This window comes from Oryctolagus cuniculus, chromosome 8 (genome assembly GCF_964237555.1).
Source record: "Oryctolagus cuniculus chromosome 8, mOryCun1.1, whole genome shotgun sequence".
Taxonomy (NCBI): Eukaryota; Metazoa; Chordata; class Mammalia; order Lagomorpha; family Leporidae; genus Oryctolagus; species Oryctolagus cuniculus.
The window spans coordinates 62,266,263-62,289,064 of record NC_091439.1 but is presented as its reverse complement, the minus strand read 5'-3'; the positions used below and the strand labels follow the sequence as shown (position 1 = coordinate 62,289,064).

At 39.1% G+C, this 22,802-nt stretch overlaps 1 protein-coding gene and 1 pseudogene across 10 annotated transcripts in view; one reads left to right on the top strand and one right to left on the bottom strand.

The window, feature by feature from the left end:
* The window catches only part of SLC9B1 (solute carrier family 9 member B1), a 157,899-nt gene that overhangs the window by 81,374 nt on the left and 53,723 nt on the right, over positions 1-22,802 (bottom strand). For all 10 annotated transcript variants that reach the window (XR_011378326.1, XR_011378328.1, XR_011378327.1 and 7 more), the window contains exons 9-10: positions 5,132-5,238; positions 4,118-4,267 (exon numbers count right to left, since the gene is read on the bottom strand). Coding sequence is in view for 2 of the 10 variants with exons in the window: in XM_051819537.2 (XP_051675497.2) it covers positions 4,118-4,267; positions 5,132-5,238 (257 nt within the window). In the remaining 8 variants the exon portion in view is untranslated. The remainder of the gene's footprint in view (positions 1-4,117; positions 4,268-5,131; positions 5,239-22,802) is intronic.
* On the top strand, positions 21,665-22,051 carry LOC127483224 (leptin receptor overlapping transcript-like 1 pseudogene; annotated as a pseudogene).

Genomic DNA, 22,802 nt, shown 5'->3' with positions numbered 1-22,802 from the left:
GTTATTCATTTCTTCTCCTTCATCTCCTTCTCCTCCTCCTTTTCTTCTTTAGTTCTCTTCCTCCTTCTCCTGTCCTCTCCTCCCCCTCCTTCCTCCTTCTCCTCCTCCTTTTTTTTAAAAAAAAAAATTTATTTATTTGAAAGGTAGAGTTAACAGAGAGAGAGAGAGAGAGGGAGAGATAGAGAGATCTTCCATCTGCTGGATCACTCCCTGAATGGCTGTAACAGCCACAGCTGGGCTGGAGTGAAGCCAGGAGCCATGAAATTCATCCTGGTCTCCCATGTGGGTGCAGGGACTCAAGTACTTCTTTTGCTGCTTTCCCAGGTGCATTGGCAGGGAGCTGGAATGCAAGTGGAGTAGCCAGAGCTCGAACAGGTACCCTTATGGGATGCTGGCATCACAGGTGGTGGCTTTACCCGCTATGTCACAACCCTGGTCTCATCTTGTTTCTTTCTTTTTTCATATGAAAAAGAATTCTATAATTTGGAAAAAAATCTAGGTTTATTTTTTAAAGATTTATTTGAAAGGCAGAATTACAGAGATAGGGAGAGAGAGAGAGAGACAGGTATCTTCCATCTGCTGGGTTCACTTCCAAAATGGCTGCAATGGCCAGGCCTGAACCAAATTGAAGCCAGGAGCCAGAAGCTTCTTCCAGGTCTCCCATGTAGGTAGCACTGGCCCAAGCACTTGGGCCTATTCATTAATTTTTAAAAATTATTATATTTGTTTATTCGAAAAGGAGAGAGACTGCTTCCACTCACTGGTTAACTCTCCAAATGCTTATAACAACACATACAAACATATATGAATAGATCTTTACCCCACAGTATTCACAAAATAAAGTCTAGATAAAGAACTAAATGTAGAAACATAATGAACAAAAATTATCAACATAATAGAAGATAATATAGAAAGTAGTATATAATGTTTATGCTCTTACAATCTTGGATATAGAGTCTTTCTTAAACAGGATGCAGAATTCATGGGGCAGACATTTAACCTAGCATCCTATATCAGAGTACCTGGATTCACTTCACAGCTCCAGCTGCTGATTCTAGCCTCCTGTTAATGCAGACCCTGGGTGGCAACGGTGATAGCCCAAGCAGTTGGGTTGCTGCCATCTATATGGGAGATCTGAATTGAGTTATCAGCTCCCAGTTTTGGCTTAGTCCAAACCCAGCCATAGAATGCTTTTGGGGTATGAGCCAGCAGATGGGAGCTGTTTGTCTCTGTTTCTCTCACTCTTATACATCTGCTTCTTTCTCAATGTCTCTCACACAAATAAATTAAAAAATTTTAACAACACAAACAAAAAATTCAGAATCCCAAACCTAAAGGAAAAATGGATTAAGTTTGGCTATAGGAAATTTTACTTTTATACAAAAGACAACATAAACAATGTTGAAGATAAGTAAATATTATATGCAATGAATATATAACAAAGGATCAGAAGCCCTAACACACAAACTATAAGACAGAAACAACAAGGTAAATAATTAAATAAAATGGGCAAAGTATCAATAAGTAGTTAAGGAATATATGAGAAGAAACTTACTCCACTACAAATCAGGGAAATGTAAATTAAAAAAAAAAACAATGTCATAAAGTTTCTTACTCATCTGATGGTTAAAAAAATAAAAAAAGAACTAGTTGAGAGTCTCCAGTATTGCTGAAAATTTCAAGTATTAACTACTCTCCTACACTGTTAGTAGGGGTATAAACAACTAAAATCTTTTGCAAGTAGTAATTCTACAATACCATCAAAATAAAAGTAGATTTTTTTGTAACCCCAAAATTCCATTTCTAGGAATGTATGCTTATGGAAGTCTTTGTGCAGATGTAAAAAAGACACATTGGCAGGATTGTTTATGGCAGCATCATGTGAAATACAAAAAATGAAAAAGATTGAAATGTCTAAAATTAGTGGATTGGTTAGATGAAATCATTAATTGTGGGAAGTGAGTTTGATAGGAGTGATGGGGGATAATCTTCATGGATTAATGATATGATTAAAATGTTAATGTATAAGAATTAAATTAATAAAAGTTATATAATTATACTAAATACAATTTGGGGAAAAGCCTGATTTGATAACTCAACTTCTGATTGCATTTTAGTGTATTTCTAAGTGTTTTTCCTAAATATATATTTTTAAAAGTCCGAAGTTGATTTATCTTTTTTTTAAAAGATTTATTTTATTTCTTTGAAAGACAGTTACAGAGAGGTAGAAACGCAGAGAGGACTTTCATCCATTGGTTCACTCCCCAAATGGCCACAACAGCCAGAGCTGAGCTGATCCAAAGTCAGGAATTTCTTCTGGGTTTCCCACCAGGGTGCAGGTGCCCAAGAACCTGTGCCATCCTCTGCTGCTTTCCCAGGCACATTATTAGGAAGCTGGATCAGAAGTGGAGCAGGCTGGCGCCGCAGCTCACTAGGCTAATCCTCCGCCTAGCGGCGCCGGCACACCGGGTTCTAGTCCCGGTTGGGGCGCCGGATTCTGTCCCGGTTGCCCCTCTTCCAGGCCAGCCCTCTGCTGTGGCCAGGGAGTGCAGTGGAGGATGGCCCAAGTGCTTGGGCCCTGCACCCCATGGGAGACCAGGAAAAAGCACCTGGCTCCTGGCTCCTGCCATCGGATCAGCGCGGTGCGCCGGCAGCAGTGCGCCGGCCGCGGCGGCCATTGGAGGGTGAACCAACGGCAAAGGAAGATCTTTCTCTCTGTCTCTCTCTCTCACTGTCCACTCTGCCTGTCAAAAAAAAAAAAAAAAAAAAAAAAGTGGAGCAGCCAGGATTCGAACCAGTGCCCATTTGGGATGCTGGCGCTGCAGGCCAGGGCTTTAACCTGCTGCACCACAGTGCTGGCACCAATATTCTATTTCCTTATTGATTCATACACTTCCTTGTGGACACAAATGGTCTGGGAACATTTTCATCTAGGATGAGTGGATTTCCTAATTGTCCATTATAGAAAAATTAGTTATTTTGTCTTTTTTTATTTATTTATTTATTTTTAAAAATTTTTTGACAGGCAGAGTGGACAGTGAGAGAGAGAGAGAGACAGAGAGAAAGGTCTTCCTTTTGCCGTTGGTTCACCCTCCAATGGCCGCCGCGGCCGGCATGCTGTGGCCGGCACACCGCGCTGATCCGATGGCAGGATCCAGGTGCTTATCCTGGTCTCCCATGGGGTGCAGGGCCCAAGCACTTGGGCCATCCTCCACTGTACTCCCTGGCCACAGCAGAGAGCTGGCCTGGAAGGGGGGCAACTGGGACAGAATCCGGCGCCCCGACCAGGACTAGAACCCCGTGTGCCGGCGCTGCAAAGTGGAGGATTAGCCTAGTGAGCCACAGCGCCGGCCTCTTTTATTTATTTTTAAAAATGTTTATTCATTTTTATTCACTTGGAAGAGAGAGAGACAGAAAGATCTTCATCTACTTGTTCACTCTCCCAAATGCCCACAACAGCTGGGGTCAGGCCTCACTGAAGCTAGAAAATAGCAACTCCATCTGGGCCTCCCACATGAGTACCAGATATTCAGTACTTGAGTCATTGCCCACTGCCTCCCAGGTAATCATAGGAAGATGGATTGGAAGTGGAGCAGAGGCAGGAATCAAACCAACGCAGTCTAATATGAGATGTGGGTATCCCAACTGTTGGGTTAAATGGTTGTGTCACAATATCTGCTGCCATTTTGTATTTAAAAATTGTATTATCGAAAGATAAAAAGTTGATTTCATGGAAGTAAAGAATAGATAGTGGTTATCAGACCTTGGAAAGGGTGTGAAGAGGGAAGATGGAGAGAGGATGAGTACTAAGTACAAGAGTTCAGTGGGATAGGAGAACTAACTTCTGGTGAATGTTCTGTAGCACAGTAGGATAATTATGGTTGACAACAATTAACTGAATATTTTAAAATGGGCAATAGAGAGGACTTTGAATGGTTCCAACACAAAGAAATAGTAATTATCTGAGAGGGATGGATATGCCAGTTACTTTGATCTCATCATTACACATTGTATGCAAATACTGAAATATCACAGTGTACCCCATAAATGTGTACAATTGATAAGTGGTGAATGAAAATAAAAATACATTTTAAAGTGGTATATTAAAAATATTCACCTTTTCTTCAGACCATGTTGTCCCTGCAATGAAAGACATCACTAATGTACATAATCCTCCAGTTGCATGCAAACCAGTACGTTGGCTGCCTAAGACAGCAGAAACACACATACTCAAAATAAGGAATGCTCTCTTCAATGGGAGTTTTGACTAGAATTAGATAGATATTTAGAAATTAATTTACATGAAATACATGACACATAATTTGACATCATCATTTATTTTTGAACCTGATATATTGCAAAATAGTATATTAAAGAATGTCTAAAATGTCAATTTCCTTCCTCACTATGCATTTTAGCAGACTTACTAGCAAGTAACAAGACTTTTGATTACTAAAGATTCAACTTCTAGTACATCTGATATGAATGTTATTAAAGTGGTTATAATACTTTAATTGTAATTGAAGATAATAGGAGGGACCCCTATAACCTTCAGTTCCATATACTATCCAATTAATTATTAAAATTAAAATTTTGAGTATCTTTTTATCCAAAATAATTGTTACAGGTCAATTAGGATGGAGGTCACAGAAATACAGGGGGTAATGAGACATCTTTTAGGGCAATAAAGGGTAAATTCAATGTGTTGCCTCTGTCAAAGGAAAGTAGCAGCAAATTTAAGTCAGAAAGTATGCAGCAATGAATAGGAACCTCTATTTCCATAAAATGTTCAATAGTTAAGTTTTGTGGACGAAAGATTAGGAAAAAAAACATCAAACATCAATAATCAATTTAGTGGAGAAAAGGTTTGGTGGAATGAAAGTGATAAGCTGAGTTTAATGACATTTTTCTGATATTCCTTACCTGCCAAGCCAGGAAATAAGTCTTCAATCGAAGACATTGACCTGTATCAATCACTATTGTGCTGTTTTTGCACAGAGCAAGCATGAGGCTACTTTTGTGGAAAGGGAGGTAAGTACTAAATTTAGTATTTCGTGGATCTTCCAAAAGTTAAAGATTTTAAAAGAAATCTCTAATACAACACTACAGAATAGGTTAGTTTTTAATTTACCTGGTCTTTACTTGGAAAAAAATGAACAAAAAGTCCCAGAATAGTTCCTACCAGCACACCAATAAGTACATCCCGGAAGGAGGATACGATATTATTAAGTATACCACCTGTAAGGGCACACAATAAGGGAAACATTTCATACAGAAATATTTTCACAGATGCTACATATCAGAAAACCATTTCTAGATGATTCATGAAGAAAGGCAAGCATTTTATAAAACATATATTAGGAAAATGAAACTTTAATAGGGACATATGTGAAAGCATGTAGATTTACTAGATAAATTAAATATGTGCTTGCAAAGAATTTAATAGGGACTCAACTCAGAAATTTCCATTGTATTAAGGGCTAGAAAACGAAGAAATAATAAGTTACAATGTGGTCCTCTTAATCAAGCCTGTAAGACCAGGCTAAAGCAAAGGAACAGCGAGAAAGTGAAAACGGAGCACCTGTAAGACCTAGTAGATGGCCAGTGCAGTTATATTAATGATTTTTCTCTGATGCATTACTTTGAGAAAGAAACAAATCATTTAAACATTAAAAAATAAAAACAATTTAACAACATAAAAATTTTGCTCCTGGGCCAGTCCTTGCAATAGCTGAGTCAACTGAGTTTTCAATATATTTTATACCCATGGATATTATACATTTATATTTGTAGCTCATTATAATAAGTAAAAAGCATGAATAAGCAACAAAAAATTAACCCTGGGTCACAAGAAACTTTTTTTTTTTACTAAAGTAGTTTAGGTATTGGACTCACTAAACTATGTAAATATATATTTTGGAAATTTTTTATATTAAAAATAATAGTGGGGGCCGGCGCCACGGCTCGATAGGCTAATCCTCTGCCTTGCGGTGCCGGCACACCGGGTTCTAGTCCCAGTCGGGGCGCCAGATTCTGTCCCGGTTGCCCCTCTTCCAGGCCAGCTCTCTGCTGTGGCCAGGGAGTGCAGTGGAGGATGGCCCAAGTGCTTGGGCCCTGCACCCCATGGGAGACCAGGATAAGCACCTGGCTCCTGCCTTCGAATAGGCGTGGTGCACCGGCCACAGCGTGCTAGCCGTGGCGGCCATTGGAGAGTGAACCAACGGCAAAGGAAGACCTTTCTCTCTGTCTCTCTCTCTCTCACTGTCCACTCTGCCTGTCAAAAAAAAAAATAATAATAATAAAAAAATAGTGGGGCCAGCGCTGTGGCATGGTGGGTGAAACCATTGCCTGTGATGCAGCATCCCATATAGGAATCAGAGTCCGGTTGCTCCACTTCCTATTCAGCTCCCTGCTAATGGCCTGGGAAAGCAGTGGAGGATATCTCAAGTGCTTGTGTTCCTACACCTATGTGGGAGACTTGGATGAAGCTCCTGGCCAAGCCCCAAACATTGTAGTCATTTTGGGAGTGGGCCAGGGGATGGAATATCTTTCCGTCTCTCCCTCTCTATGAAACTCTGCCTTTCAAATAAATAAAATGAATCTTAAAATAGAAACAGTGACATCAACAAGGTGATGAATTAGGAAGCTCCAAACCTTTATGTGCCATAGAGACACTCTCTGAACAACCGTAAAAAAAGCCTTTACAGAACTCCATAAGCCAATTAAAAAGTTGTAGTACCCCAGGCAAGTCCAAAGCATGGAAGAAAAACTGCTTATTTGTACACACAATAGCCCTTCCCCAAGTTGGCACAGGTTGGCATGATTGGGAGAAAATCATCAGGAGTGAAAGAGAAGAGCAGGACATTTTTGGGAGGTTTCCTTGGGTTACTGCTCTCTGCTTTACCTGTCTCCCAATCTGCATACTTTTTAGATGCCTGAGAACCACTGAGAACAAAGGACACAGATAAGGAACATATTACAGAACCACAGGGAGACACCAGGGGGAGCAAGAACTAAACAGAAGAAGAAACTGGCAAACCCCTCTAATTGGGCTACTGCATGCACAAACTCAAAGTTGATGCAGCCCCAGAAGTTAGAGAGCCCCTATAATCTATCTCCAAGCTTCTTGGTGAAGGTCTTCTACATGAAGCCAGTCAGTGGAGACTAGGAAAGGTGGCAGCCTTTCTAAAAGCCCTAATCCCTCCAACAATAAACACACATACAAGGCATACATAGACAGGGATATAGGATCAAAGCAAAGAAGCAAATTATATTTCCAGAAACTGACTTCAAAGAAATAGAGAACTATGAATTATGTAACAAAGAATTCAAAATAACTGTCGTAAAGCAGCTCAATGAGAACATGGATACATAACTAAAGGAGTCAGGAAATGAGGTATGAACAAATTGAGGATGTCAACAAAGAGACAGAAATTATAAACAGGGGGCTGTTTATAAACAGGTTGTGGCACAGTAGATTAAGCCACTGCTTGCAGTGCCAGCGTCCCATATCAGTGCTGGTTTGTGTCCTGGCAGCTCCAGTTCCAATCCAGTTCCCTGCTAATGCACATGGGAAAGCAGTAGACGATGGCCCTCATGCTTTGGCCCCTGACATCCACATGGGAGACCCAGATGGAGTTCCTGGCTCCTGGTTTTGGCCTGTTCTAGCCCTGCTGTTGTGGCCATTTGGAAAGTAAACCAGCAGATGGAAAACTCTTTCTCTCTCTGTAAGTCTGTCTTTCAAATAGATAATAAATCTTTGAAAAAAATAAAGAAACTATAAGAAGAACCACCCAGAAACTCTGGAGGTGAAGAATATCATAACTGAATTTAAAAATTCACTAAAAGGGATCAAAAAGAGTCTGCATCAAGTAGAAGAAACAGTTAGTGAAGGTGAAGACAGGTCATTTGAAATGATTAAGTCAGAGAAGCCAAAAAAAAAAAAAAAAAAAAAAAGAATGAAGAAAAGTTAAGAGAGCCTAAAGGACTTATTGCATGTCATCAAGTGGACTAATTTGCATATTATGGAACTTCTGGAAAGGAGAGAGGATATAAAGGAGCAGAGAGTCAGTTGAAGAAACAGCCAAAATCTTCTCAAATTTGAGGAAGGAAATGAACATTCAAATTCAAGAAGGTCAAAGAACTCCAGTAAACCCAAAGAGACCTACAATGAGATATATTGTAATCAAACTGTCAAAGTCAAAGAAAAATACAGAATCTTGAAAACAGGAAGAGAAAGCATCTAGTTACATCTAAACTAGTTGCTGTAAGATTATCAGAGAAACTTGCAAGTCAGAGGTAGGTGGGATGAGGTATTCAAAGTGCTGAAATAAAAAGACCTGCCAACCAAGAATAGTATATACAATGAAACTATCTTTCAAAAATGAGGGAGAAACAGATGTCCCCAGATAAATAAAGCTGAAAGAATTCATCACCACTAGATCTTCCTTACAGGAAATATTAGGGAGAACACTTTAGGCAGAAATGAAAAGGCAGAAGACAGTAACACAGAGGTATAAAAATATAAACTTGCACATTAAAAATATGTATTTAATTGGCAGAGTGACAAAGAGAGAAACAGACAGAGATATCTTCCACCAGCTGGTTCACTGCCCAAATGTCTGCAACAGCTGGGGCTGAATCAAGCCAAAATCCAGATGGATAGAGTTCTATGCAGATCTTCCACATGGGGGGCAGGGGCTCCAGTACTTGAGACAACTCCTGCTGCTTTCCTGGCTCATAAGCTGGAAGGAGAGTAGATGGGACTCAGCAGGCACTCCAATATGGGACAGGGGCATCATAAGTGGTAGCTTAATGGCTGTGCCACAATGCCTGCTCCTAAAGTTTTATATTAAAGGCAAATATATTGGGGCCGGCACTGTGGTGTAGTGGGTAGAGCCACTGCCTGCAGTGCCGACATCTCATATGGGCACTGGTTCGAGTCCTGGCTACTCCACTGCCAATACAGCTCTCTGCTATGGCCTGGGAAAGCAGTGGAGGATGGCCCAGGTCCTTGGGCCTCTGCAACCACGTGGGAGACCTGGAGGAAGCTTCTGGCTCCTGGCTTCGGATTGGCACAGCTCTGCCGTTGCGGCCAATTGGGGAGTGAACCAGTGGATGGAAGACCTCTCTCTCTCTCTGCCTCTCCTTCTCTGTGTAACTCAGACTTTCAAATAAATCAATAAATCAATAAATCTACATAAAAAGGTAAATATACAGACAAATACAGACTACTGAATACTGTACTAGTGCTAAGTCATTTTTTTAAGCTTTTATTTAATGAATGCAAATTTAATAAGTACAACTTCAGGAACATAGTGGTTCTTTCCCCCATACCCACCCTCTCACCCACACTCCTGTCCCACCTCCTACTCCCTCTCCCATCCCATTCTTTCTTAAGGTTCATTTTTAGTTTAACTTTATATACAGAAGACCAACTCTATACTAAGTAAAGATTTCAACAGTTTGCCCCCCTACAACATATAAAGTACTGTTTGAGAACAAGTTTAACTCAAATATGGAATTTAAAATATGAAAGCATACAAATAACTTCATTGAAATACATGAATGGGTACAGAATAAAAACAATGTAAGGTATGGAAAAGGAAATGTAAAGGAGTAAAATTTTGTACGTAATTGAACTTGTTATAAGTTTAAAATAGGTTGTCATGTTTTATGTAATTCTATAGTGATAAAAAAATCTACAGAAGATACACAAATAAAAGTGAGAAAGGAATCAAAGCATATCACTATAAAACAGGAGTCAATGGAACACAAAGGGAGGCAGCAAGAGGTGCAAAGAAACAAAAATAATCACAGACACGAGAACAATGAATAAAATGGCAATAGCAAGTCCCTGCCTATCAGTAATTGCTTTACATATGTGGGGAGCAACCCGGACTGGACTGAGTTACTGGAATTAAGACTTATTCTATGCATCTGCTCTCCCACAATATGGCGCTGGGAGAGGAGAAAACAGCTTCTACGCAGCTGCCTCTTGCCAACTTGAGTGATGACCTCCAGGAGCTGATCCTGCTCCTGATTGGAGGAGAGCAGCGTACTCGGCGTGTGGGCAGCCGAGTTGGGATTGGCGGAGGAGGACTATAAAGGAGGAGAGAGACAACATGCACCAGGAACATCTAAGGGGAACATCTATCTGAAGGAACACCTGTGCAGCCCCCGAGAGAGCCGGCCGGCGGTGTGCCGCTCCCCTGCGGAAGTGGGGAAAGTGTCCAGGGGGAACCGCCCTTCCACGGAGGTGGAAGGGATGGCAGCCAACCCGGGAAGAACCAGCAGCAAACCCGGGGAGGGCCGAGCAGACGAAAGAACAGCGCAGGGTGCTGTGTCGTTCCTCCACGAAGACGGGGAGCGACAACATATTAATGAATTAATTCCTCAATCAAAAGACATAGTTTAGTTGAATGGATTTAAAAAACCCAAGTTGTCTACAGAGACTCACTTTATTAATTAATTAATTAATTTTTTGAGATTCACTTTAGCTACAAGGACACGTATAGGCTGCAAGTGAAAAGACAGAAAAAGATATCCCATACAAATGGTAACCAAAAGGGAGAAAACAGACCTAAAGTAAACATTGTCACAGAGAGAATATTATATAATGAAAAAAAAGGGCAATTTATCAGGAAAATGGCATTGTGGCACTGTGGATTTTAAAGGTGCCTCCTGTGACACTGATGGTGCTCAAGTCCCAGCTGCTCCACTTCCAAACCAGCTCCCTACTAATGGCCTGAGAAAAGCAGTGGACAAGTGCTTGGGCCATTGTACCCACGTAGGAGACCCAGATGATGCTTCTGGCTCCTGGTTTCTGCCTGGCTCAGCCTTGGCTGTTGCCAGCCACCTGGGGAGTAAACCAGCAGATGGACGATCTTTCTTTCTCTGCCTCTCTTTCTGTAATTCTTTCAGATAAATAAGTAAATATTAAAAAAAAATTATAAATAGATATGCAGAGCACCTAACTATATGAAGCAAACACTGACAAAACTGAAGGAAGAAATAGACAGCAGTGCCTGAATAGTAGGAATCTTCAACACTTCAATTGCAGTAACAGATAGAATGACCATACAGAAAGATTAATTAGAAACCAGAAGATTTGGGGGCCGGCGCTGTGGCTCACTTGGTTAATCCTCTGCCTGCGGCGCCGGCATCCCATATGGGCGCCAGGTTCTAGTCCCGGTTGCTCATCTTCCAGTCCAGCTCTCTGCTGTGGCCCGGGAGGGCAGTGGAGGATGGTCCAAGTGCTTGGGCCCCTGCACCTGCATGGGAGAGCAGGAAGAAGCACCTGGCTCCTGGCTTCAGATCGGCGTATTTCCAGCCACAGCAGCCATTTGGGGAGTGAACCAGTGGAAGGAAGACCTTTCTCTCTGTCTCTCTCTCTCACTATCTAACTCTATCTGTCAAATAAAAAAATAAAGTGTTTAAAAAAAAAGAAACCAGAAGATTTGAAACATTATAGACAAACTGGACCAGACACTTCCAGAGCACTTAACTCTAATATAGTAAAATCTGCTTTCTTCTGAGGACTACAAAAAACCTTCTCTGAGACATATTACATGTTAGCTTGCAATATTTAAGAGATTTAAGAAGACTGAAGTCATACCATGTATCTTTTCTGACACAATAGAATGAAACTAGAAAAGCACAGAAGGTAAACAGGGAAAGTAAAAAATATATGGAAATTAAATAATACAGTTTTAAACCATCAATAGGACAGAGAAAAAATCACAGGAAAGTTAGAAAATATTCTGATACAAATAAAAGTGAAAACACAATATACCAAAATTTACAGGATATTGTGAAAACAGTACTAAGAGGGAAGTCTACAGAGGTAAAAGCCAACATTAAAAATGAAGAAAGATGTCAAATCAATAATCTAACTTTTACCTCAAGGAAAAAAAAGAACAAACTCATGTCTGATGTTACCAGGAGGAAGGAACTAATAGATGTTAGAGAAGAAATAAACAAAATAAAGATTAGGAAAAAAATTCAGTAAAACTAAGAATTCTTTGAAAGTTCAATACCTGATAAACTCTTAGTTAGACTAAGACAAAAAAGATACTCAAATTAAAAATGAAAGAAGAGACATTACAAAAGATGAATAAAGAGGATTATAGGAGTCCACCATTGGGGCCAATGCTATGGCATAGCAGGTAAAGCTGCCACCTTGCAGTGCTGACATCCCATATGGACGCTGCCAGTTCGAGTCATGGCTGCTCCATTTCTGATCCAGCTCTCTGCTATGGTCTGGGTAAACAGTAGAGGATGGTCCAAGGCCTTGAGCCCCTGCACCCATGAGGGAGACCTGGAAGAAGTTCCAGGCTCACAATTCAGATCAGCACAGCTATGACCATTGTGGCCATTTGGGGAGTAAACCAGAGGAAGAAAGATCTCTCTCTCTGTCTCTCTGTAACTCTGCCTTTCAAATAAATAAATAATCTTTTTCTTTTTTTTTTTAAAGAGTAAGTTAGGAGAAATGAACAAATTTGTAGCAGATAAAATCTGCCAAGACAAAATCATGAAATAAAAAATCCAAATAGATCTATACTTATTGAAAAACCTCTCAACAAAGAAAGCCTAAACTCTTTGGAAATTGAAGAGGAAGGAACACTTCCAAATTAATGTTATGAGATTAGCATCACTCTAAAGCCAAGGATACTATAAGAAAACTACAGACCAATATCCCTGATGATTTTTAAAGGTTTTTACTTAATGAATATGAATTTCACATGTACAGCTTTTAGGAATACAGTGTTTCTTCCCCCCATTCCCTCCTGCCCACCCCCACTCCCATTCCACCTCCTACTCCCTCTCCCATTCCATTTTTCATTAAGATTCATTTTTAATTCACTTTATACACTAAAGACCAACTCTATACTAAGTAGAGATTTCCACTGTTTACACCTACACAGACACACGAAGTAAAAAGTACTGTTTGAAAACTGGTTTTACCATTAATTCTCATAGTACAACTCATTAAGGACAGAGGTCCAACTTGGAGAGTAAGTGCACAGTGACTCCTGTTGTTGATTTAACAACTAACACTCTAATTTTTGATGTCAGTGACCACCAAGGCTCTTGGCATGAGCTGCCAAGGCTATGGAAGACTTTTAGGTCCACAAACTCCGTCGGTATTTGGAAAGGGCGATATGCAAAATGGAAGTTTTCTCCTTCCTTCTTTGATAGCTCCTTCTTTCCACTGGGGTCTCACTCACAGAGATCCTTCATGTAGGTTAATTTTTTTGCCACAGTGTCTTGTCTTTCCATGTTTGAATTGCTCTCCTGGGCTTTTCAGACAGATCCAAATGCCTTTAGGGCTGATTTTGAGATAAGAGTGCTATTTAGGGCATTTGTCATTCTATGAGTCTGCTGTGTAGCCTGCTTCCCATGTTGGATCATTCTCTCTTTTCAAATTTTATCTATTGTTATTTTTTTTTTGACAGGCAGAGTGGACAGTGAGAGAGAGAGAGACAGAGAGAAAGGTCTTCCTTTGCCGTTGGTTCACCCTCCAATGGCCGCCGTGGCCAGCACACTGCAGCCTGCGCACCGCGCTGATCCGATGTCAGGAGCCAGGTACTTCTCCTAGTCTCCCATGGGGTGCAGGGCCCAAGTACTTGGGCCATCCTCCACTGCACTCCCTGGCCACAGCAGAGAGCTGGCCTGGAAGAGGGGCAACCAGGACAGAATCTGGCACCCTGACGGGGACTGGAACCTGGTGTGCCGGCGCCGTAAGGCAGAGGATTAGCCTATTGAGCCGTGGCGCCGGCCCAAATTTTATCTATTGTTATTACAATACACTTGGTCTTATTTATATGATCCCTTTGACACTTAATCTTATTTATATGATCAGTTACACACTCGATATGATCACTTTGACATGTAAGATGGCATTAGTCCTTGCCAACTTAATGGAATTTGGATTCCTATGGAAAATTTTTAGCTTTACCCTTAGGTCTAAGTCCGTGGGAACATATGCCAAACTGTACATCTCCTCCCTCTCTTATTTCCACTCTTATTTTTTATAGGGATCAATTTTCAATTGGATTTAAACACCTGAGAATAATTCTGTGTTAATTGAAGAGTTCAACCAACGGTATTAAGGAGAAAAAGAAAATGCTAAAAAGAATAAAATAGCAAGCTGTTCTTCAACAGCCAGGACAAGGGCTGATCAAGTAATTGCTTCTCATAGTGTCAGTTTCACTTCTACAGGTTTCCTTTTAGGTGCTTAGTTAGTTGTCACAGATCAGGGAGAACATATGATATTTGTCCCTTTGGGACTGCCTTATTTCACTCAGTATGATGTTTTTCAGATTCCTCCATTTTGTTGCAAATGATGGGGTCTTATTATTTTTTTACCACTGTGCAGTATTCCATAGAGTACATATCCCATAATTTCTTTATCCAGTCTTCTACTGATAGGCATTTAGGATGATTCCATGTCTTAGCTATTGTGAATTGAGGTGCAATAAACATAGAGGTGCAGATAGCTCTTTTATTTGCCAACTTAATTTCCCTTGGGTAAATTCTGAGGAATGGAATGGCTGGATCGTATGACAGGGCTATATTCAGATTTCTGAGGTATCTCCAAACTATCTTCCACAGTGACTTTACCAGTTTACATTCCCACCAATAGTGGATTAGTGTGCCTTTTCTGCCAGCATTTGTTTGTTGATTTCTGTATGAAAGCCATTCTAACCGTATCCCTGATGATTATCCAGGAATCCTCAAAACAATACTAACAAATCAAATTCAACAGCACATTTAAAGGATTATACACCATGACAAAAGTGAGATCCATCCTTGGAATTCAAAGGGATTTAAAAATTATTCGATGCAATACAGCACATTAACTAAATGAAGAAAAACAAAACACACAATCATTTCATTCGATGTGAAAAAGCACTAGACAAATCCAATACCCTTTCATGATAAATACCTCAGCAAATAGAAGCAAATTGCCTCAATATGATAAATTCCCTATATGAAAACCCTACAGCCAATATCATAACCAGTAGTAAAAAGCTGAAAGCTTTTTGTTTAAGAATAGGAACAAGGCAAAGTTGCCTGCTTTCACCATTTCTATTCTCAAAGTACTGGAAGTCCTAGCCAAAGAAATTAGACAAGAAAAATATAGAAAGGCATTGAGAATTGGGAAGGAAAAAGTAAAATTAACTCTCTTCACAGATGGCAGAATCTTATATGTACGAAACCCCCAAATTTCCACAAAAATATTAGAATAAACAAATTAGCAAACTGGCAGGAAACCATATCAACACTTAAAATTGGTTGTGTTTCATACATTAATTATGAGAAATCAGAAGATAAATTTGTAAAATAATTCAGTATCAACAATAAATAAATATAACTAAGAAGGCAAAAGAGTTCTATATTGAACCAGAAAACATTGATGAAAGAAATTAGACACAAATAAATGAAAAGACATTTCATGTTCATAGACTGGAAGACATAATTTTGTTAAGATGGGCATACTACCCACAGCAATCCACAGATGCAATGCCTTCCCTATCAGAATTCTAATATTTTTAACAGAAATGGAAAAAGAATCCTAAAATTCACACAGAATATCATAGGACCCCCAAGTAGCCAAACAATCTTGAGAAAGAAAAACAAAGCTGAGGCCTCACATTACTGGATTTTAAAACTTCAGTAATCAAAACAGTAATTCACTGGCATAAAGACAAACACATAGAACAATGGAATAGAAAATATAAAGCCCTGAGATAAACACTCAATAAATGGCCAAATGATTTTTGATAAGGCATGAAGATCACATAATTGATAGTGTCTTTTAAAAAATTTTAAGTTTTACAAGTTTCATGTATTTCATATATACAGATTTAGGAACACAGTGACACTTCCTACCCTCCCCTCCCTTCTGTCCACACTCCAATCTTTTTTCCTCCTCGCTCTTCCATTCCCACTCTTAATTTTTATAAAGATCTACTTTCAGTTTATATAATGATCATAAAATTAACCCTACACTAAGTAAAAGAGTTCAACAAATAGTATGGAAAAAAAAAAAAAAAAACACTGTCCCTCAACAGAAGATACAATCAATCACTGAATCTAAAAATGTCCATTTCACTCCAATACATTACATTTTAGGTACTCCATTAGCTATCTCAGATCAAGGAAAACACATGGTATCTGTCTTTGGGACTGGCTTATTTCACCAAGCATAATGGTTTCCAGTTGCATCTGTTTTGTTGCAAGACAGGATTTCATTCTTTTTTTTTTAATAGCTGAGTAGTACTCCTTAATATGTGTGTGTGTCAATGATTAGATATCTGGGTTAATTCCATATCTTAGCTATTGTGAACTGTGCTGCAATGAACATGAGGGTATAGACAACTCTTTCATATGCTGATTTCTTTTGGTTTGGGTAAATTCCCAGGAGTGGGATGGCTGGGTCATATGGTAGGTCTATATTCAGATTTCTGAGGTGTCTTCATACTTGGACAGTATCTTTTGCAAATGATGTAGAAAAACTATATATTCACTTGCAAAAGATTGAAGATGGGGAAAAGCTCCATGATCTTGAATTTAGCAATGATTTCTTGGAAAGGAAACAACCACAGGACTATATTATGTCTAAATGTCAGGCTGGTAAAATCCAATAGTGAGCAGATCCTAAAAATCCTTGCCCCAGGACAGTGTCTGGAGTTGGAGACTCTAGAAGTCTTTGTTCCAGTGTCAGTCTCTGGACCTGCTCTACTGTCAAATGGAGTACTCTGGCACCAGTTGATCAGTTTTATATCGTAGCCAGCACCACTGGTAGTGGTTCAGAGGAGTGGCCTTGGGCTATGAGTCTACTACAACAGCAGGCAGACCACAGTAAGATTGGCTAAAGTACCACTCCAAGCCCATTTGTAGGCTGTGGGATATAGGTGTGGCATAGCATCAGGGCTTTGGTAACCACTGGATTAGGCATCTGGACCTACTTCTGCTCTAAGAAGGGACTTGTAGGAATGGACAACAGTTTTAAAAATTAATTTATATTTATATTTATTAATTATATTTATTTATTAATTTATATTTATTTATAACAGTTTTAAAAATTATTTCACACACACACACACACACACATACACACACACACACGAGAAAGGTGTCACTCCCCCTCTTCGTGGAGGAACGACACTAAGCCCTGCCTAGGCTTCATATCCGAGTCACGGCACCATTATGTCGCTCCCCCTCTTCGTGGAGGAACGACACAGGACCCTGCGCTGTTCTTTCTGTCTGCTCGGCCCTCCCCGGGTTTGCTGCTGGTTCTTCCCGGGTTGGCTACTATCCCTTCCACCTCCGTGGAAGGGCAGTTCCCCCTGGCCACATTCCCCACTTCCGCAGGGGAGTGGCACACCGCCGGCCGGCTCTCTCGGGGGCTGCACAGGTGTTCCCCTTAGATGTTCCTGGTGCATGCCGTCTCTCTCCTCCTTTATAGTCCTCCTCCGCCAATCCCAACTCGGCTGCCCACACGCCGAGTACGCTGCTCTCCTCCAATCAGGAGCAAGTCCTACAGTTTATTGGCTGAACTGGAGGCAGCTGTGTAGAAGCTGTTTTCTTCTCTCCCAGCGCCATATTGTGGGAGAGCAGATGCACAGAATAAGTCTTAATTCCAGTAACTTAGTCTAGTCCGAGTTGCTCCCCACAAAAGGAAACACCAAATACCTACAATGGGCAGGCCTCCCAAAGCTGGGATATAAGAACTCACTCATTTCAGGTCTTCCATGTGGGTCACAATAATCCAATTACCTGAGCCATCACTACAGCCTTCCAGGGTCTGCATTAGCAGGAAGTTGGGTTCAGGAGCTAGAGCTGGGTATAAAACCCAAGTTCTCCAATATAGGAGCAACTTAGCGCTTTAACTGCTAGACTTAATGCTTACTCCAGACCACCCCTTTGTAGACACTTTCCCAGTTCATTCTGAATTATGTGCAAACTGTGAATTTGGGACAGATTTGATCTTGGGGTACATTTTGGGACTAAACATACAGAACACACTAACAGTTGATCTATGGCAAACTTTGACTCAGGATACCATCTAGTGCTGGAATTGCCGAAGTGTCCACAGACTCAGAGAAAATAAATAGACTCCTTAGAATTTCTGGAAGGATAACCACAAATAAAGCAAGATTAATTTAATGAATCCTGCAATGCACAGATGATGTTGTACACCAGAAAGTGTCAAGAACTTCCAGGGACCCATGACATCACCTAACAAAATAAGATGCCAGAAGCCAATCATCTAGGAATTGGAATTTTCAAATGAATAGATGAAGATTTCAAAATAGCTGTTTTAAGGGAACTCAATAAATTTCAAGTGAACACAGAGAAACAATTATACTCTAAGAAAGACTTGACAGAGATATGAGAGTAATTAAAATACACTAAGTATAATTAAAAATGTCATATAAGTCATAATGGAAGAATGAATCAGTAGGCTTGAAGACAGTCTCTTTGAAAACATACAATTAGATCAGAAAAGAGAAATAATCAAGTAGATTGCAAAAAGCTTATGGGAACTTTGGGGAAGCATGAAAAGGGCAAATATCTGAGTTTTTCAGGTTCAGGAGAGAGTTGAGAATGCCAAAGGGTTAAAAGACATATTCAAAGAGTTAATAATGAAAAGATACAACTATTCAGGAACAGGAAGGCCAGAGATGAGTCAGATTCAACCCAACTAACTCTACCTAAGACATATTATAATCAAACTCTTTGCATTTAAAGATAAAGAGAAGATTATCTAAGCTACAAGAGAAAAAAATAACATATGCAGGGGTCCCAATTTGCCAGAAACCTTATGGGCCAAGAAGGAGTGTGATAAGATTTTCACAGTACTTAGGGACAAAAATTGCTAGCCAAGAACACTGGCAAAGCCAGGCTTAAGATCTGAGGGAAAAACAGTCAACCCTAGAGAAAGAAATACAAAGATAATTCTGTTACCCCCAGACCTGTCTAACAAGAAATGCTAAAGCAAGTTCTTCAAGCTGAAAGATAGAGACACTAATGAGTAAAAAGGATAGCAGAAGGTAGAAAACTCCAGTAACAGTAACTATATAAATTTGGAATGCTCTAATATTGTAAACATGGTCAGTAAAGCATTCATATCTTTAGTATGAAGACCAAAGACAACAAAAATAGTTACATATAAATGCTAAGAAATACACAAAATAGAAAGGAAAATATGGGACATAAAATTCAAAATGTTGGGAACAACAAAGTACAGGTACAGAGTTCTTTCTTAGCATTTGTTATCTCTTTTTTTCCTATATTTATAATCAATGTCATCTTGCTATAATTCCTCAATAGCTTGTTGTAACCAAACATGCTTTTGATAAGCCTCACAGTAATCACAAAAGTAAAAATCTATAACAGACTTAAAAAATAATTAAAAGAATACTAGAGAAAATAACTTGCATGCGTGCATGCATGTGCGTGCGCGCGCACACACACACACACACAGACTGTAAGAAAGGGAGAAAGAAAGGACAACAGTGAAACTAGAAAACAATTATCAAAATGGCAGCAGCAAGGCCACCGCCTGTTGAGAGTCACATTAAAAGTAAATGGATCAAATTCTTCAACTAAATGACAGAGTGACCAAATAGATTTAAAAAAACCCACCCAATTATATGCTGCTTATAAGAAACTCGTTTAACCTTAAAGGGCACACATAGACTTAAAGGTAAAGGATGGAATAAGGTATTTCATGCAAATGGAATCCAAAGGAAAGCAGGAATTGCCACAGTTATTCAAGAAAAAATAGATTTTAAACCAAAAGCAGTATAGACAGACAAGGAAAATCATACAATGATATAGAGTTCAATCCAGCAAGAGAAAAATAACAATCGCAAATAGATATGCACCCAATATTAGTGCACCCAAATCTGTATTTAATTAATTAATTTAATCTGTATGTAATAGATCTAAAGGGGGAGAGATATACTCCAATACAATATCAGGGAACTTTAACACCCTACTTTCAGCAAAGGACAGATTATCCAGACAAAATTAACAAAGAAATAGCAAAGTTAAATTGCTAGATCAATTGAACCTAACAGATATCTATAGAACATATTCCATCCAACAACTTCAGATACAAATTTTTCTCAACAGAACATGGACCATTCTCCAGAACAGAGCATATAGTAAGTCATAAAATAAGTCTCAACAAATTTACAAGATTAGAAATCATAGAATATATTCTCTGATCAAAATAAAACTAGAAATCAATAATAAGAAACACCTGGGCAACTACATAAATAATAGAAATTAAACAACTTACTCCTGAACAATCAAGGAAGAAACTTAGAATGAAATAAAAGTTTTCCTGAAATGAATAAAAATGCAACACAAAATACCAAAATATAAGGGATACAGCAAAAGCAATAGTAAGAGGGAAGTTTATAGCAATCAACACCTACATCAAAAGAGCAGAAGGCTCTGAAATAAACAACTTATTACTTCTCAAGGAACTCGAAAAGTAAGTGCAAATTATACCCAAAATTAGTAGATAGAAACAATTGTGAAAAGTAAACCAATCAACTTAGTAATTTTAAGAATTTCAACAGGATAAAAGTCACATTTCCATTATTTGAGAACTATGTAATATTCAACAACAAAGTAGAAAGTACTGCCTTAATAATTGGCAAAAAATTAAATAAAATTAGATCCTGACGCCTACCATATTCCAAAATATAGATGAAATAAAGATCCAATTTACAAATAAAACTTTAAACATCCTTAAAATTTTAAGTGACAGTTTAGTGTCATGAGGCAGAAGAGGATTTTATAAGCATGTACTTGCTTGGTTTTTCACTTTCTTTGGTGCTCCATCACTTGGGTTTCATTTCCTATAACATGTTCACATGGTATATATACTCTGTAATGTTCATTGTATTTGTAATTATGGGTTCAATGTAAACTTGAGAACTTGAGTCACTTGGTCTTGTCTGTATGCTGTGTAGGGAGCCAGATCAGAACAGTAGTCAAATGTGTGGGTCTGAGATCAGACTGTCAGATTTGCATCTTGGCGCCTCTATTCATTGGGTCTTTAACCTTAAGTAAGTTACTTAACCTATTACCCTTAGTTTCCATACCTGTAAATAAGTGGGAACATGTATGAAACTGAAAAAAAGTATCAAGCAAGGATTCAGTAGTAGCTAGAATCACTGTTCACTCTTTATCCTCAGTGTCTGGCACAGTAGCTGGCACAATAGAAGAGGAACACAAAAATCATTTTTTGAAAGAATAACTGATACCAGTCGTGAAGAAAAGACTGTCAGATTGAAATAAAAATATTTACAATTTCTGAATCTAAAAAATTGAGATAAAATTAAAAGGGAAATTACAAGTGGGTAAACTATAGAATACAGACAAAGAGTTATTGTTAATTTTATACAGAACCTTGACAAATCACAAAGAAAAAGAGATAAACATACCAATAAGAAACTGGCAAAAGACTACCAAAAAAAAAAAAGCAACTTCCAAAACACTCCAAAATGCCAATGGCCAACAAACATGAACATTTTTAACACGACTAGTACTCAAAGTACTTAATTTGAAGAGCTCTCACTTCTGTCTGGCTGCTGCTGCCTTGGGCCATGGAGACAGGAGTGTCATCACTTCCATGCCTGGCATCAAAGCTTTGATCAGTTTTCCTTTGGATGAACAACTGGGATGGTATTTTTGATGCTTGGATGTGCCCTTCCAATATACAACCAATAGTTGCCCCATTGTTCTATTTTTCTGCATTGTTTCACTTATTCCATTATGTGTAGCAAGAAGTCTGGTGGATGACACAGATGCTATGAGTAATGCTTGCAAGGAACTAGTATTTCTTATAAGAGGCATTGTTGTCTCCATTTTTGGAATTCTGATTATATTTTCCAGAGAACATGTGATTGAGTGGGGAGCCTGAGCACTTGTTCTCACAGGAAACATAGTTATCTTTGCATCTTCACTAGACTTTTTATTAGTCTCTGGTAACAATGATAACTTCAGCTGGCAGCATTGATGGAAAATAAATTATTGAACTGTTGTCAATGGACTTCTTGTTTCTTTTTGGCTATCCAAGTTGGGGCAGTGGTGCTGAATAGTACAGCAAGCTTCTTGCGGGTATTCTAGGTGCTCCTTTCTCACTTTTCTTGTAAGTATACTATTTTTACAGAAACTTGCTGGAAGTTTAAAAGGATTTTCTCTTTTGGAAGAGCTTGACTGATTTCACACTTATTACTGTATGCTTCTGTGGTATCCTGTTGAATCTAAGTATTTATGTGTTTTTCTTGTTCATTTTATTTTTAAAATATTTACTTATTTATTTGAAAGGCAGAGTTACAGAGATTGAAGGGGTGATGGAGAGTGAGAGAAATCTTCCTCCTGCTGGTTCACTTCCCAAATGGTTGTAACGGCTAGGACTGGGACAGGCCTAACCCAGATCTTCTATGTGGGAAGCAAGGCCCAGGCATTTTTGGACCATCTTCCAGTGCTTTCTCAGGTACATTATCAGAAGTGGAGCAGCCAACACTAGAACCACTGCTCATATGGGATTCCAGTGTTGCAGGCAGTAGCTTAAACCACTGTGCTATAACATAGGCTCCCTGTTCATTTTTTAAAAATCAATATGCAATGTTAAACACTTTTTAAATGTAACAAGCATTTGTATTGGTTAGGAATTCAGAATTCTGCTGTTTCACTGGGCTCAAGTATATCTTTTTCTCTAAAATTAAATTTTATTATTATAAGAAATGATAAGGGCCAGCACTGTG